Source organism: Tamandua tetradactyla, chromosome 20, assembly GCF_023851605.1.
Source record: "Tamandua tetradactyla isolate mTamTet1 chromosome 20, mTamTet1.pri, whole genome shotgun sequence".
Classification (NCBI taxonomy): Eukaryota; Metazoa; Chordata; class Mammalia; order Pilosa; family Myrmecophagidae; genus Tamandua; species Tamandua tetradactyla.
In genome coordinates this window covers 49,357,308-49,376,024 of record NC_135346.1, presented here as the reverse complement: position 1 = coordinate 49,376,024, position 18,717 = coordinate 49,357,308, and the positions used below count along the sequence as shown (strand labels likewise).

Sequence of the window (18,717 nt, the reverse complement as noted above, 5' to 3'; positions counted from 1 at the left end):
TTGAGGAATTTGGAGGTATTTGTCATCACAATATTCTACGAAGCATCCAAGGCTTCGTAGAGACAAATATAAGACTTTTCAGTGTTCCGAGATGATTCTCAGGGTCTCACTTGGATATTCTCAGGAAGGCATTACTTATGGAGATCAGCTCACAACTGAGCCACTGGGAAAGAGAAGCTGCCAGCAATTTTTTGAAATCAGGAAAGCATTGCCAGAAAGGTGAATTTTACTGATTCATTATTAGTTGTGAGATGTTTATGATGATGTTACCTGGCCTGGTTAAGATCACTTTTAATGTTGAATTATCTTGGGAATATAACTCCTGATGATAGAAACCCTTTTCGTACCTTTAAATTTGTCCCTTTTGGGGCGGTGAAGCACATCTGCACGTAAATTTGACGTGACAGGTATGAAGACACAGAAGTCATTTACAAAGGGGCTGTGTGGTGTCTTCATCGTGTCCTGCCCAGCTCAGCGAAAGGGAAGTGGTATGTGCTTAATACACAATTGCTGTAAGGATGAATGACAGACTGAAGCTTTGCTATAAGCATTTGCCATTAATGGGATAAACTCTCAATATTGAAGGACTGACAAAGGGGAATGGCGCTAACAAATTTTTTTTCTTTTGGAAAGAATGCTATGCATTTGGGATCTGCAATATCTGAACTAATTCATTCTGAATAATCATGCTCATATTCTTTTAATAAAAGAAAATTCAGAAAAAAACAGTTCTAGTTTTTTTATTCTGTCCTCATTTCTAGTACAGCAAAATCAAAATACACACAAAAATATCTTGCCTACAATGTGCCTCAAATATTGCTCTCTAACTATAATTAACCATTTAAAATGTTTGGTGAGGTGCCAACAGCTAGTAGCTTTTAAAAATATATCATAATCTTTTTCTTAAGAGGATGAAATAATAAAAAGCAATGTACAAAAAACATGAAAATGCCATTTTTCTTCCAGATAAATTAGCTCTCTCTTCTCTATCCTGAATTATGGTATGGAAGGAAGGATGAAAATCCATGGAGATTTATTAGTTCAGTACTAGAATGTCATCAAAAGAACAATTTATTGTTTCTAGAAACATGAGCTATCCTTTTCTCTCGTCAGTGATACCAGTAAATAAGCCCTTAGTACCATATAATTACAGCAGCTGATGGAATAACTAAATGCAGACTTTCTGAGGAGCAATTTCACTATGAATTTTAAATTTGGTTCCAATTTCATAAGATGGTCTTGTGGCCACCTCCTTGGAGTCTTTAGCAGGCAAGAGGGACGGTGGCATTTTACGAAACTTTATAAATAGAAACGGTGTTATACTTAAAAAGGGGACAGTGGCCTTTACCAGCCACGTCTCACATGCCTGGCAACACCAGCCCCCTGGCAGTTGAGATCATTAGAACTCATTTAATCTTGGGCCCTCAGTAGGTTTGACAAAAAAAGGTTGTGAATGCAATTTCTATCCCTAAGGATAAAAAAGGAGGTCAAGGAGTTTTACAAACAATATGTACTATAACCCCCCGAAGAACCATGAATTACATTTATAAAGTTAAATGTCATTGAAAAATGACTCAAGCATGAAACTGACATGAAAACATGGCTGACTTAAGCTAATGTGTCAATTCCTCTCTCATCACCTCCCCAGTCCCCCAGATATCACAGAGTGAAACCTCACGAATGCGTCCTTTCATTTTCTTGTGCAAATGTGTTAATTGTCCAACAACGTATATGCAGCAAAAACAAAGGATGGCCACTATTGATTTCGTTGCCATGGCCATTTCAGGTAAATTGTTTGAACGTTACGACTATGATGAATATCAGAACTAAAAAAGCTAAATGGAAGACAAACTGCTGATCCAGGCTTTCTGATTCCATTGCCTATCTTGAAAACAGAATATGAATCACCCCAGTTCATTCTTTTGGGGTAACAAATCAATAGAGGCGATTTCATCCTATCATAATGACCCCCGTAGCTTACTTTTTCATCAGATGGTTAATTCATTCTGCAAATTTGAGTAAGAGTGGTTGCGATATTAAAAGAGTTGCGAAATCACTTGAAATTCCACTCATAGTGATGTTCTCAATCTTCACTGGAGGGAAAAACGTTCTAAGACTGGCAATGCTATTGCTTTAGTGCATTCCTCTTGCCAAATGATGTATGCAAAAGGTCATTTTAACCTTTGTTGTCATATTATTGGCCTAGCCCATGTTTTCAGCAGATGCAGCTTTGCCTCCTGCAATCCATTTATCTTCAAGAACTTTAACCTTTCCAGCAGGGTTATTAAATCAGTACTTCCTCCATCCAAACTCCCAATTTGGTTTTATGATGCAGACATGGGGAGGCTACCTTCTGTAATAGAGAAAAATATATAGAGAGTAGAGCAAGTGAAGCTCTTACATTGAAAAATCTAAGAAGAACCACGTCATGGATGCTCACTCTTGGAAGCCAGAGTTCTAAAAACCATGAAGTGGTAAATTTTCATGAGGGAAGCACATGTGCATGTATCTAAAAATAAGCCTGTTATTATTTTGTAGGGAGGGCTATAACGATTGGCTATTTTGTATTAAGCCTTAGAGATCATAAGTTGATAGGATGGGAGAAGGGATCCACTAGTGGACAGTATCTACGGTCCACAATAGAACCTGAAGTCTTTCCTCATCAGCAAGAAGGACCCCGCCTGCTGTCAGCCTGGCTGTGAGAAGCTGAGACAAAACACTGCCATATGGCTCCTAATGGGATCTTTTCTACAGGACAGCCTCGGTGGTCACACAGTGCAGGCAGTGGGATCCCCTTTTTTCCTTGGTTTATTGGGTGAGTTGACACTACTTTCTCCACTGGGAACATGGGTGGGGAAAGGGCTGTTTGAGTGCATGGGGACATTTCACGAGGACTTACAGGAAAGGACTTAGATGGTGAGAAGCAATAGATGGGCAACTAGAGACAGTGTTCTGACAAATCCAGAGTGGGGAGACTGACAGGGAGCTTGGCTGAATTCTCCTTGTCCCACATATACAACTTAGTCCCAACACCCTGGTACCAAAATGCTCTTCTGAAAGAACTAACCAGAGTAACTGGGATTAGTAAGAGCTGGTTTCTGAACATTTCCAGAAAGGTACTCTTCCTTCCTAGTTCCAGTAGTACTTTCCCTCCCTCTTTCTCACGCTCTCTCCTGATCTCTGAGTTGACTTCTAACCATATTTTGACAAGTTGGATTCAGCTTATTACAGCTCTTGACTTTTATCTATGTGGGTTAGAGGCCATACACACATGTGCCACAGCGAGCTCTTCAGTACTCATCTAACCCTAGCCCTCGTGTGGCACACTGCTCTCCTCTAATTCTGTGTGACTGAAGGTGACCAAGATAATTTGCCCTACGTGGTGTCTCCAAATAACATGGACACATGTATCATTTTTCCACATTCATTATTCTCATTTTTGCTGAAATAGTTACATAGACATGCATGGGTCTTAGAGGTTAGGAAGTCTTGTTTCTTTTCTCTGAATAGCTTTAAGGATTTTTTTTTTCTGGGGGGGGGCGGGCATGGTCCAGGAATTGAACCCAGTCTCCCGCATGGAAGGCGAGCATTCTACCACTGAACCACCCGTGCACCCTCTCTGGATAGCTTTAACAATTCCCAATGTGGAGAACTATCAATAAAGTAGAAGGAACATGGGGGACAAAATAAGGAGAAAGAGGAAAAGAAGGAGAAGGAAGGGGGAAGAGGAGAGAAACGAGAAGATGGAAGACTAGACAAAGGCAGAGAAAGGAATGTAAAGAGAAAAGCAAAGGAGAATGAGAAAAAGAGCTAATTTCCATAAAGGAGAGTAGAACAAAACATTCCTTCCACAACCATCTCAACAGGCAGTCTCTGTTCTACAACTTAAGAAGCCCATCAAAGCCTGAGCGGCTGGGAGTTTTCTGTGCAAACTCAGAGCCAGGGACTGGGCTCATTAGCAAAGGTCTTGGTCTGTACCTGCCTCCCGCCTCCACCACTGCCCAGCCCGGGCCTGGCGGTGCTTACCTTCCTCACAGTGCTTGCCTTTGTAGCCAGCCGAGCAGACACAGTTCCCATCAATGCAGGAGCCGTGGCCCCCGCAGGAAGGATCGATGCACTGATTCAGGGGCACGTCGCACTCTGCCCCTTTCCAGCCGCTATAGCACTGGCACGTCCCTTTAGAGTATTGTCCGTTCCCGCTACACAGGACAGGGCAGGCGGCTGCAAAACCCAAAGACAGAGCACCAGGTCACAGAGGCCAGCGCCCGGGGGGCTGCATCCGGCTAATGAGGCAGAGCCGCCTGGCGTTTCAGCTTTGCCTACAATGTTCTAGGCTGGCAGCTTTGACCAAATAAACCATGAGAACAAGTACAACAATCAGATCACCACGAAGAGAAGCAGCAGCAGCAGCTACCACCAATTAAAAGCTTATTTCGTGCCAAGCATGGTGTTGAATGCTTTATGAGCAGTTTGTTATTCAAACACCACCATCGCCCTGTGAGGTACATGTTTGACTCCTGACCCCTGTTCTACAGTTGTAGCTCAGATTGGTGAAGTTACTGCGGACTTGAGTCTGTAGCACACAAGAGGGAAGTCCAATCGGACACTAGGTTGGTCGGATTCTAAAGCTATGTCCTTCACCTTGACTCCCCTATTTTCACCATCGCTGTTGTTACTGGGGATCAGAATCTATTTTGTGGATTATTATGTCCTCAGGATCAGTTTATTCCTATTACTAAATTTATATCCATGAAGAAGGAAGGGCAACTGTAGGCTAAAGATAGGAAATCTCTAGCAGAGAGACCCTCTTGCCTACATTGATGGGGAGAAGGCTGAAAATCAGCGGGTTTCCTCGTGTGTGAGTTTGCCTCTAGTTTCACTGCTTTGGCTTCAATTCCCTCCTTTTAGGATTTTAGTGGTCAGCTCCATGCTTTGGAATTTTCACTTCAACAACAGTTTGTAAAGAAGCTAAACTTCAAAGCTATGCCAGCCCAGCTCCTAATTTAGAGCCTAAATTGGCACTGCTGCACCAGGCATTCCAAGACCTTTAGAAATGACCAGTGTAAATGCTCCAGTGACTCCTTTGTTACCAGTGATTTGGAAGGTACTGGTTCCAAGAATTCTACATGCACATGTACCATACAAGGGATCGTTCCCATCCCGTGAAGCTGTTGTACAGCGGATCATATCATGCTTTTGTCAATTGCCTGGCCCCATTTTATCAGTCCCCTTTCATTGTCATGCTCCTGTTTATTTTTTATAGTAATTTTCCTTTTGTCAATGTCTCATTTCCCAAATATATGGTAAGCTTTGTTAGGATAAGAACTAGTTTCATCATGGCTGATTTCCTTCTGCTGTTGTGTTCATGAGTGTCGGCTTACGTGAGCATTTCTCCTATGATCCTGGTATTCAGGGATTCCAAGTGGTGGGGTTATGAACAAGCACTAAGTGGTCATTCATGAAAGATGGGGAAAGAACAATTTTGGAATGACTTCACGTTGTATATACAATGCATACATTGGGAACGTGCATGTTTTACCTTAATTGCAAAACTGAGCAGAAACAAAAATATCTCAATGGTTGATAAATGGTTGGGGGGGGGAATTTCCCCTCCAAATGCTTCATCATAGGATAGTTGTGAGAACTATTGGGCGCACAATTTCCATAAAAACTCTTATCCTCATGAAGTTATTGGAGAAGAAGAAAGAGTTCAAAAGGGAGAACATCAAAGCAGTGTTGAACCTAGATCAGACTTTCTCCGAATGTAGGGAGCATGTTTTTCATTTCCAGAATGTCTTGGTAGAGGGATCTGTAGAGTTACTCAAGATGTTAACTGTCTGAGGCTGGAGGAAAGAGCTTAGAATCCAGGGTGCCAAAATTCAAACTAGGGACTGTGTCAATATGAAGTAACTTAACACAACATATGAAGTAACAAGAAACCATGGACTCATTCAAAGTTTTGAGAAGGCTTTGAGGACAAAGTAAGTGTGTTCCATGTCAGTTCCTCATAAGATCCATGCTAACCTCCAGATCTCTAAATGGTAAGTTTGTGGACCTGAACTTTCTCTCCTTTCTGCCCCTCTGCAGACATCACTAATCGATCACAGCATCTTGTTTCTCTGAGCCTTGCCAGAGCCTTGAAACCTTCAATGCTGTGACTAAGCAGCCAGAGCTGGTATTCCAGAGAAAAACTCCTTGCCATTTCAGATGTAGGAAAAAGCAAAGATATCTTTGGTAGGAAGAATCGAATCAGCATCATTTCTCACTGTACTCCCACCCCCACACACTGAAAGAAGAAATCAGTGGAAAGTGTGGCTATATGACATGCAGTCAGATGGGCTTCCAAGGGCAGTTCCTGCCCCATGTGTTGTACATGGGATGTGCTGTCACGGATGGCAAAGAAAAGTACATCCGTCAACTCACCACTATGGATTCCTATTATTCCCCCTCCTCTTTCTGAAAGGTGGCACAGGGCAGAAAATAAGAAACAAAGCACCACTGGTTATTTATTTTTATTTTTTGCATGGGCAGGCACTGGGAGACGAACCCAGGTCTCCAGCATGGAGAAGTCTGAGAGAACTCTGCCTGCTGAGCCACCGTGGCCCGCCCAGTACTATTGTCTTTATTAACTGCTAAATACAGCTAGGATTCTTATCTTTATTCCTATTTACATTGTTTTTCTTCTGCATAACCTCCAAGTGGTAAAAAAAAAAAAAAAAAAAAAAAAAATCAGATTGACCAGAAGGTAAGAATGGATCTTACTTAAAACTAGATGCCTGGGAAATCAAATTTAAAATGTGACCTACTTAAATTACTCAGGGAAAAAAAAGGAAAATAGTCAGGTCAAAGGGTTCTCCACAGTCTAAATGCAGCCTCCCTTCAATATGTTTGCTGCATGCTCATCGGCAGTGTGGTCAGAAATGCAAAACGGTCTGATGGGCTCCAGAAAGCAGGACACTCAATGTGCTAGGCTGAAAAAGCTGAAGGTGGGTAATGAGGGGAGTGAAGCTCTCTCCTAATTCATTTGTTATTGGGGCAAAAAGAGTGCAGACAGACACCACCGGAGCTCTAGCCAATGATCACTGGGCAGATCTATACCGACAGCACCTTCCCTCGGGGCTCGTGGATTCATTCTCAGACATAACTCAACCCAGAAAGCAAACGACAACGTAGGAAGCTCAGCCCAGTCCTGAGCTGAAAGGCTGGATGTGAAATGGGGACCTTCAAAATGAATAACTCTTATCTTCTTCTCTCATTAAATCTCCATTTTTTAAATGACACATTATAGGAAAAGCAACTCTGTCGCCACTCCCTGCTCAAGAAGTAGTACAGAGTACAAGTGGAAAGAGTAAAGGTTTGGGGGCCAGAGAGACCTGGGTTCGAAAGCTCGTCCTGTCGTATGGCAGCTGTGGGATGTGGGGAAGATCCCTGAACTTCTCCGGGACACAATTTCCCCGTCAAAACAGGGGGTAATTATAACTGTCTCTTGGAGTTATTGGGAGGATTAAGTGATATAACATGTGAAAGGCCTCAATGCAGTCAGTAGCTGCCACTTACTAAGCAATTAACAGATGTTCCCTCATGGAATTTCTAACTGAATCTCCAATCTGACTACAAGGATTAATACAATCTGAAATGCAAGAGGGTCTCAAACACCCCCCCACCCCCACATACCCCACCAGACCAGGATCAAGATGATTCTAATCTGTGAGCTTGTCTATTTTTGCTCCCCTGGATTTTCTAGCTGTGAGCGGGAGGTGGTTAGGAGTCACAGGCAGTGGGCTTTATGTCCCTGTGACTGTGTGCGCGTACCCTCTTCCTAAGGCTTACAGAAGCAGAACATTGTGCATTCAAGCTCCTATTTAAAATTAATTAAAATGTTTGTACAAAGTGACTATTTCTGTTTTACTAAATCTAGTAAATGGAAGCTCTAAGACTCATGCAGAAGAAAAATAAATTACCACTGCCACTAACGACTGACAAGTTAACAGGCTGATGACAAAAAAATGACACAATTTAGAGTCACCTAAATGGTGTAAAGCTCATTTTAATGATCAAGCTGGAGCTCCCTCCTCCTAAAGTTCTCTGTGAGGGATGAGATGAATCATCGGTGTTATTTTACTCTGGGGGAAGTAATAGGCCAAGCCACCTGTGTTCGCTATTTTAAGTAAAATAAGTTCTGTCCACTTGGAGCTTGCATAGAGAGAATGTCTGGAGAAAAGTTAGAGGTCACTGGAGGCTCAATCATAAAAGCAGAAGGAAATCATTTGTGAGTGGGACTAGATGAGCAGAGAGGAAACTTCAAACAATATAGCTTTTAAAAAGTATTTCAAATCTCATTTGAAACCCCTCTGGAAAAGACATTTGAGAATACTTGAATTTAGTACCCAAGATAAATTGTCAAAACGGCACTAACAATGGGTTGCCTTATATCCTAGATAATCAATAAATACTGATTAATAATGTAATATGTGCTAGTAGCTGGGTCAGGTGGTGGGGAAAAAGCAAAGAAGAAAAGAAGATGTCCAAAGCAAGTGAGGATGTAATATTTGCTTTGTGGCGGTGAGGCGGAAAAGAGTTTGGTGCTATTGAAAATAACACTGGTACCCCATTGCCTTTCCAGGCTGTGGACCTGGCTCGGTGCTAAGCAAAACAGTGTTAGGAAAGGCTAGTTTCACTTCTTGCTTGATCTCTGCAATTGACAATCCATTTGGGAGAGAGTCAAGGTTGAGCCTTATTGTACAATTGTACTAAAAAAAATTCTTTCAGATCAAATATCTAAATAGAAAAAAAAAAAAACTACAAATATTTAGAGGAAAATATGGAAGGGGAGACTAATTTAACTTTCTTGGGGAGGGGCTATGTAAGTAAGGCAAATTCCAAAAAAAAACATGAGGGAAGAGAGGAAAGATGAGATTTGAGTATATTAAGTTTAAATCTTCTACATGATAAAAGATACCCTAAATAGAATTAAGAAAGAACATAGGGAAAAATATTTTAACACATATCACAGAAATAGTTTTAATTTTTGAATTATACAAAGAGCTCTTACACATCTATACAAAGAGATAAAGAAATGGAAACCCAGGCAAAGGACATAAAGAGAAATAACTAAACTGACAGTAACCATATTGAAAGGTAATTTACTAAAAGTTAAACAAGAATAGGCCAAAAAAGATGAGAAATAATTGCTGCTTTATCAGATTGGAAAAATGAAAAAAACTGGCAACACCCAATGCTACTGAGGTTGAGGGGAAATGGGCGCTTTTAAAGAGTAGAGTTGGTGTTGGCGTGAGTAGAGACCCAACTGGGCTTCTAGGAGGATAATTTGTCAGTACCTGGAGAGCTTCCCGGCACATTGTGCCCACCCAAGAAGCAGGTTGACCTTCTGGGCACCTCAATCTCCCCTGCCTGTTCAGTGGAGTGGACAAGAAGGATGACCCTTGCAGGGAAGAAGAGCAAGGAAGTTGGAAAGTAGAGCTAAGGAACCATTAAGAAAGTACAAATGCAAAGATCACCAGCCATTCTGGTCCCAGTGATCACCCCAGACTGGAACCCACCCGCCTCTTGCTGCCCAGAATACTGAGTAGAAGGGATGGGGGTGGGGCTGGCAGGATCCTGCAGGGTACTCCCAAAGAGAGGGAACCAGAGGAAGCATTTTGACAACAGAGTCAAAGTCCCAGCTCCGAGGGCCAAGGTTCAGGTGCACAACTTTCCCACTCCAGTCCTGTCAAATGGCACATTAATGAGCAAGGAAGTGATCCAGGGAAGAATTTCCAGAAGGACAAAAAACTCATCAGGTGTGTCAAATCACTGACATTCAGGAGCCATGTGGGGAAAGAAGCACACGCTGACTTAAGCACGAAAGTATGGATGCTTTAATTAATCCGGGGTGAATTTAATTGCTTTAGTTAAGTGGAAATCGGGTTAAAAATGATGCAGAGCATGCTGGGGTGTGTTAAAAACATGACATATGAGTTGGATGAATCGATAAATTAAAAGTGCACAGATGTTTTAATTAAACCCAGGGAAGTTAACGAAGATCGCAAGAGACTTTTAAGCCTATGATTAATTCAATTCATTTAAAATACCTGTAGAGATATGAGGATGCCTCCATTTTGAGAGTTATAAAAAAGTTCTCAATCGATAAGTACTTAAGCTGTTCTTAAAAAGTCTGTTTTTTTTTTTTATTTAGTGACTGAACAGCAATAATTACATAATGAATATTTGAATTCATCGTAGTACACTGTAAGCTTTTCTGCAGTTCAAGTCTGGACTGAAACAGCTTTTCACTTGTATTGTGATTCAATCACTGAGGAAAGTTTACAATTTGTGCCCCATTATCCACAAGCATAGAAGCTTCCTGAAGACATGCAAGGACTGTTTTGTGTAGGTTTATGATTTAGATGGCCTGAATTTTTCTCCTTTTCCTTCATTTTTATCGGCTGCAAGATTATTGATGGACACTTTATATTGTGGTTTATCTTTAAAATGGGGGTAAGAATTCCAGAGTGCCTACCCACAGTGTTTTTAAGGGGATAAAATGAATTAATGCATATAAAATGCTTTGTACAGTGCCTGGGACATAAAAATCCATCAATATGGTTATCATCATTAACTTTATTACAAGAAAATTGTTTCAACACTGGTCACAGCTGTAAAGAGACATGGTAGGGTAAAGTAATTTCTTTCCTTGCATCCATCTCAGCTGATCTCCTTTCTAAAGACTGGCTTATTTTCCAATACGGAAGGATTTTCTAAAACTACAATACTTCCCCAACTCTGTATTTAGATTATATTTACAGCTCGTGGGACATGACTTCCAGGGATGAGCCTCGCCCAGGCCTCGTGGGATTCGGAATGCCTTTTTAATCAAAAGGGGGAAAAGGAATGAAAGAAAAAAGTTCAGTGACAAAGAGATTTCAAATATAGTTGAGAGGTGATTTTGGAGGTTATTCTTATGCATTATTTAGATATCATTTTTAGTTTCTAGTGCATTAGAATTAGCTAGAAGGAAATACCTGAAACTGTTGATTCTTGATGATGATTGCATAAATAGATTTTATTGTGTGACTGTGAGATTCTGAAAACCTTGCGATTTGACACTCTCTTTATCTAGTGTGTGGGCAGATGAGTAATAAAATAAAGACAAAAAGAAATAAATAATAGCAGGGGAAAATAAGAAGCATGGGATGGTTGGTGTTCTTTTTTATTTTTGTTTTATTTTATTTTTGGAGCAATGAAAATGTTCTAAAATTGATTGTGGTGATGAATGCACAACTATATGATAATACTGTGAGTCATCGATTGTACGCTTTGGATGGATTATAAGGTGTGTGAATATATCTCAGTAAAACTGCAGTTTAAAAAGTGCGGGAGGGGGGAGTTAGTCTCAGAAGCAATTTACCCAGGGGGCGGGCTGGCTGAGTTAAGCCCCACCAAGTGATTTCTGGTGAGCGATGCAACAGGCATGAGAAACATCACAAGCTGTCGAGATTTGGAGGTTGTGGATGTGGACTCCCACGCATTCACCAAAAAAATGCTCTCCGCTACTTCAACAGTAGGGTGGCAAGGTCTCCCCACACCCACCTAGCCAGCCAGGGGGAGAGAAGGTAGAAAGTAATGTGATTGTCTCTGAGCACAGTTCTCCCTGGGAAGTTTCAGACGAGTCCAGGGCAGAGTCACTAGAATGCTTCTCACACTTGAATTTGTACTTGAATCCCCTGGAAATCTTGTTACAATGCAGACTCTGATTCAGTAGGTGAGGGGTACGGCGGCCTGAGAGTAGATTTGTCACCAGCTCCCAGGTGAAAACCATGCTGGCATCCCAAGACGTACTGAATCAGAAAGTTTGGGTGTTGACAAGCCCTCCCAGGAAATCCGATGTACATAAGAATGGGAACCACCGATCTAGTGGTTGCGTGTAGTTCTAACTTGGGTAAATGCCTTAACTTCTCTGAGCCTCAGTTTCCTTAGCTGTGAAATGGAGATGATAACAATGTATGCTGTGAAGATGCAGCGAGATAATTCATAAAAAACCCTTAGCACAGTACCTGGTAGGTAGTCTACAATAAGTGGCAGTGATTCTTCCCGTGCTATTTTATCAGCGATGGCTTTGCCAAGTGCACCCACTTGGTCACTTTCTGCAAAGTATATGCTGCCTGCACCTGCTTCAAATCTGCCTTCCTGGGTCCTTGATGGCAAGGGACTCATGCACATTTCTTCAAGTCAGAGAACTGGGGTGGGGTGGGGAGAGATGCGATTCCACCAACAAACCGCAGTGGGCTCTGGAGTGATGCCTGTGGGCACCTTCACCATCCCTAACCTGCTGCATTAGCGGAGGTGGTGGACAGGCAGGGGTGGCAGAGGAAGGTGGTGTGAAAGATGGGGGATCTGAGGGAGCAACCAGGGGACACCTGTGATTGTCCCAGGACAGATGGGACCTGAGCCTCTTTCACCAAGAGGGTCAGACCAGCAGTGAAAGAGGAGGTGGCTTCTTTGCCAAGAAGGTTGTGGAGGGGGCATTGCTGGGGCGGTGGGGAAGGGATTCCTCCACCATCTGGGAGGCATTTAGAGGACCTGTCATCCCTCTTCTGCACACAGAGGGAGATGCCTACTAAAGGGAACTCCCAATGGGCAGAGAGGAAAACACATTTTGAGGCTGAGCCTTCCAGGAGAGTCATGCGGGACTTATGGCTAGGGTCTTTGAGACAGGTCTCTGCCCTGAGTCCAGGGGCTTTACTGCCTCATCTCGCCTGCGTGCCCATGATCACACTGAACTTTGGAGTCAGGCAGACACGGCCTCGAAATCTAGCTCTGCCATGTGACCTTGGGCAAGGAGCTTACATTCTCTAAGTGTCTGTATCTTCTGTAAAAGAAGGAGAAAAATAAGAATGATTTCAAAGCCATGGTGTGAGGATTAATCCTAGGTAACAGTTAGAGAGCATTTAATACACGTCAGGCACTTTCTACGCACTTTTTATGTAGTTCCTTTTTCAGTCCTTGCAGCAACAAAATAGGTGGTGTTGCTCTTGCCCCCATTTTACAGATGAGAAAGCTAAGGCTGGGAGAGGTCAAGTAATTTTCCAAAATGGGTACACTTAACTAGAGGGCCATGGACTGAAACCTGACAAATTCAAATCTAAGGCCTTCATTCTTAAATGCTTTGTCCATTGGAGATTATGCATGTAAACTGCTAAACAGATGCTGTTTCCTTTTGAAAACTCATTTTCTTTCTTTCTCTTTTCATTCCTCCTTTTTCATCTTCTCCCTCTCTCATCCTTCAGATTCATTCATTGCAGGCGGCTGATTTATCATTGCCTGATTGATCTGGCTATCAGAACCTTGTTTTCTGCTGCTCACATTGGTTCTTACACACTATTCGGTGATGTTTTCATCTTTAGGAGTCCAGTTTGTCTGCTAAATTTTAGTCATCAGATATTTAGCAAGGACATCCTATATCCCAGGTACCAAGGTGGGTACAGGGAGGTACAAAGAGGATTTCTAGAGATTTATGACCCATCAGAGAAACTGATCTAACCACCCAGCTGGAATGTGGCACGACAGAAAGCAAAGCCTCCCCGTACCCCAAGGCATTGCCAAGCTCCGTGTGTTTGCAGGGTGGTGGCTGGGGGTGCTTCAGGATGGTGGTGACGTGGGAGTGTGGCCTTTAAGAATGAACAGCAGTTTGGAAGGAAACGTTGGGGTTGACGAGAATGTTCTGGCTGGGGAAACAGCATGAGCAACTAGGAAGAGGCAGGACCGTCATGCTCTGTGAGGGACAAAAGTATCTGGTGGGTCTGGAACCTCTGGTATAAGGAGCTGGTGGGAGATATTGATGCACAAGTGGATTAGACTATAAAAGACCTTCACTGTCACTCTTTATTCTGAAAATGCGGTCTTTGACCACCTGCACCAGAGCCCCCTGGGAGCTTGGTTAACATGCACTTTCCTGAGCCACATGCCAGTCCTATGGATTCAGAATTGGCTGCTGTGGGGGAGGAGCCTGGAAATAGGCATTTTTAACAATTCCCCGGTTACATCTCCTTAAACCGAAGCTTGAAAACAATGCATTGTGGAGGTAAGTGGGAGCCACTGAAGGTGTTTGAGGAGGGTAGAGGCATGCTCTTGAAGCTCTGGGGCCACACAGGTGGTGGTGAGCAGGAGGATGCTATCAGATTAGGCTGTAAGGTGGCTGTCTGAACAGGGCAATGGCTGTGAGCAGGGAGAGAAAAAAATGTAGCAGAGCACGCTGGAGGTCGGTGAGATAGGAGGTGGCAAATGATGGGATGAGGAAGGGGATGGAATGTAACGCGGGTAGAGAGTGGTTCAGAGGTCAGATGGATTTTGTTTCACACACTGCTGTTTCTACCATTTTCTACCCAGCGAACCTCATTTCCTCTCCTGAAAAGCAGGGTGTATTTGGCTTTGAACTCAGAATCTTAGTCATGTGGTCACTATATAAACTGCCCCCAAAGCAAATTTCTTTGTCTCACCTAAGGCCAATCACTCTCTTTGCTGGTCTAGTGGTCAAGAGTCCAAGCCAGATTGCCTGGTTTGAATCCCAGCAAAACCACTTACTAGCTGAGTAATCTTGAGCGAGTTACTTAACCTCCCTGTGTTTCATTTTTTTCATCTATAGAATGGGGTTGATAATCATTTATAAAATAGGGCTAATGACAATTTAATAATTATGTAGATAGTATGGTGCTCAGCATATAGTAAGAACTCAATAAACTCCAGCTAGATGATGATTTACAATTCACAATTTGATTTTAGTGTTAGAATTTGGCCATTATTTCTATTTGGCCATTACACTCTCTGGAGTGGCCATATTTCCCAGGTAACAGGAGGGAAAACGTAAAGATCCCATTGTTTTTGAAGACTCTGAAGAATATGGGTAGGAGTTGAAAGCAACCTTTAGAGAGAAGACTTTATGCTCTCCTGATTATAGCATTTCTGGACCGCCACTGACAGCTGTTTGGCAGTAGGAGTTGTCATTTCTAACAGCTATTAAATATGCATTATCTAACAACTAAAGCTCTAGTGTGTTAAGGTTTCTGCTGCAGGTTGGAGACTCAAAGCTTAGTCCAAACAAGCCAGCTAAGAAGTCAATGTCAATAGAGAAAAACCAGAAGTTCTCAAATCTCTTCTTAAATGCAAGGCTGCTTTATAAACCACCAAGGAAGCATCTTAAGTAAATGGAAGACCTTCCAATAAAAGGAGAAAGAATAATAATTTTAAAAACCTCTAATCCCCAGTGAAGAACATTCAGGTAAAGTAATGAAAAAGCCATGCAAAGGAAGTAACAAAAACAATAACAACAACAAAAAAATAGAATTAAAAAGTGACATGAATAATAAGTACAATTACAGCCAAACAGGAGAGACACCTAATGGGAAATGATACAGATTACTGGGGAGGAAAGGCCATTTTTACTCAGCTCTAAATCTGAACAGATTGCTTTTTCTTTCTTTCTTTTTTTGGCATGGGTAGGCTCTGGGAATCGAAGCCGGGTCCCTGGCATGGCAGGCGAAAACTCTGCCACTGAGCCACCACTGAACTGCCCCACATTGCTTTTAATGTTGCACAATTAATGGAATTCCATATCGAATGATGTTGTTCTCTGTAGTTCCTTTGCCATGTTCTCTCTCACTGGAATCCCTCTACTCTCCCTGATACTGATTGGCTACTCTCATAAGCCCACACTTCTTGCTTCATTAACACCCTTATCTTCTCAACAGTGTCTATACATAGAAAATCTGCGCCTCAACCTTTTGGACTTAAATTTCCCACTTGTTTTTCATGTTCCTCTACTAAGCTGGAAGCTCTCAGAAGGCAGGGCCCACGGCTCCCTGGCTAACCACGGTACTTCCAGCACTTTACACAGTTTCTGGCCCACAGTAGTCACACATCAAGTACTCACTGAGTCGTGAATAAGTTCTGACCCCTCAACTGAGTTGGAACAAGTATATTTGCTGGAACAATATCCATTCTTCTGATATGAGGGTGAGTTTCATTTATGCTTCTGAGCTTTCAGCAGTGTGGGGGTGAAGGAATGAATGACCAGGAAGTATAGGCTAACCAGTTCCCCTGCTAACTGCACAGGTGTCTTCGGGTACCTTTTGCAGACTGGCAGGCTTATAAGAAGGTAAGGAGCTGCCACTCGCACCGGCACACCTGAGGGGATGGGAGGTACAGCACGAGGTCAAGAGACTATCCACACTTATCCACTGTTGGTGGGAATGTCAAATGGTGCAACCACTGTGGAAGGCAGTTTGGCGATTCCTCAAAAAGCTGAATGTAGAATTGCCATACGACCCAGCAATACCATTGCTGGGAATCTACTCAAAGGAATTAAGGGCAAAAACTCAAACGGACATTTGCACACCAATGTTTATAGCAGCGTTATTTACAATTGCAAAGAGATGGAAACAGCCAAAATGTCCATCAACAGACGAGTGACTAAACAAACTGTGGTATATACATACGATGGAATATTATGCAGCTTTAAGACAGGATAAACTTATGAAGCATGTAATAACATGGATGGACCTAGAGAACATTATGCTGAGTGAGTCTAGCCAAAAACTAAAAGACAAATATTGTATGGTCCCAATGATGTGAATCGACACTCGAGAATAAACTTGGAATATGTCATTGGTAACAGAGTCCAGCAGGAGTTAGAAACAGGGTAAGATAATGGGTAATTGGAGCTGAAGGGATACAGACTGTGCAACAGGACTAGATACAAAAACTCAAAAATGGACAGCACAATAACACCTAATTGTAAAGTAATCATGTTAAAACACTGAATGAAGCTGCATCTGAGCTATAGGTTTTTGTTTTGTTTTGTTTGTTTTTACTACTATTACTTTTATTTTTTTCTCTATATTAACATTTTATATCTTTTTCGGTTGTGTTGCTAGTTCTTCTAAACTGATGCAAATGTACTAAGAAACGATGATCATGCATCTATGTGATGATGTTAAGAATTACTGATTGCATATGTAGAATGGTATGAGTTCTAAATGTTGGGTTAATTTCTTTTTTTCCGTTAATTAATAAAAAAAAAAAAAAGAGACTATCCAGTATTTCTGTCACCTGGACGCATCACTCAATGGGATGGGAATTTGGCTCGCTAACATGGGAAATCCACCTGCTGGCGGGAGGGCCTGCAGGAGCAGAAACAGGCGGACCTCGAGGCATCCTGGGCACAGCAGTCAGTGAAGGGACAGAGGTGAAAGCGAGTTTGTGACAAGAGAGGAGGACCTTGTACTCAGGTTTTTATTGAGAAAGAGGGGAAATAATGGGAGATGGCATCACTGACCTGCACAGCAGGAGCGGGACCAGCTCTTTCCCTCTCTTCACTGACTAATATGATTACCCCATCTAGGTCACTTCCTGCTCACACTTAGTGGATTCTTGGGTTCGCAAGTTGCTTTCTAACCACTGCAGAGCTGACAGGCTGGAGTCGCCAGCCTCGCTGCCTTACGCGGTGGTGTCGCTGGTGGTGTGTGTGTGGGGGGCATACATACACACTCACACACCGCCACAATTTTATTTCCTTTCTCTTGTTAAAAATCTGAGGTGCTCCTTTGATGTCAGGGCACCAAGGAGGGCACAACATCTTGCTAAAAATGCCTAATCTCACTCTAGTCATAAGAAGATACCAGACAAATCCAGATTGAGGAACGGACTGCAAAAGAGCTGACCGGTACCCTTCCAAGGGTCAAGGTCATGAAAGACAAGGAAAGGCTGAGGAACTGGCAGACCCTGGAGAAACTAAGGAGATATGACAACTAAACGCAGTGTCTGAACCAGGATTGGCTCCTGGACATAAAAAAAAGGACGAAATTAGGAAATGGTCTATAAACTACTTTACAGCTTTCATCAGTGCTAATTTCCTGGTTTCAATCATTCAACTACTGTTATTTAAAATGTTAACATTAGAGGGAGTAGGGGGAACTCTATGCATAGGAGTTCTGTGTACTATTTTTGCAACTTTTCTATAAGTCTAAAACAACATCAAAGTAAAAGGTTTTAAGAATTGGGCAGGAATTGATTAAAACCTGATTTACCTCATACTGTTATGAGGAGGAATAAGATGAATTAGATGTGAGACGAGTATGTTCTTTGCACAATGCCTGGTACTTATTTAGTACTTAATAACTATTATTTGTCATTAAAAACAATTGCAGTACAGGCGTAAACATCAGAAATAAATCAGGTACTAATAATCAGATTAACCCACTTGAAGCAGGAACAGTCAAATCTGTATGACTGTTATTACTGGTTTCTCACTTCATCACACAGGTGTAGTTAGAGAATTTTGCTATTTTCAGGAGTCAGTACTTATGAGATGAGATCGCCAAGCCTTGGGTTTCTCTAGAAGCAAGGCTTGCTTACATGTGGTCAAGACTACTTTGGAGATTCTTGAAGTGAAATAAGTATATTAGAAGCTTACTTGGCTTGAATGCTTACCACTGTGAAAATATTCATGTTTTGAGAGGATTTAAAATAGTATGAATATTTCTCATGTATGGTAATTGATTCTAATTTTTCCTTTCTCATTTTATGGGTTGTGGCAGAGTTCCTTTTAAAAGAAATTCATCTATGTGAACATAATGTGTTGATCTGAAGAAATACGGCGGTCAAAAATAATACCAGTGGTTCATGAATTGGGTGAAAATACTAAAGGTGCTACATAAAAGATCA

The 18,717-nt window shown here is 42.0% G+C and overlaps 1 protein-coding gene across 8 annotated transcripts in view; it reads right to left on the bottom strand.

The window, feature by feature from the left end:
• Positions 1–18,717, bottom strand: part of TENM2 (teneurin transmembrane protein 2) — a 652,889-nt gene that overhangs the window by 135,252 nt on the left and 498,920 nt on the right. For all 8 annotated transcript variants that reach the window (XM_077137592.1, XM_077137593.1, XM_077137599.1 and 5 more), the window contains one exon: positions 4,027–4,221. In XM_077137592.1, the coding sequence (XP_076993707.1) occupies positions 4,027–4,221 (195 nt within the window). The remainder of the gene's footprint in view (positions 1–4,026; positions 4,222–18,717) is intronic.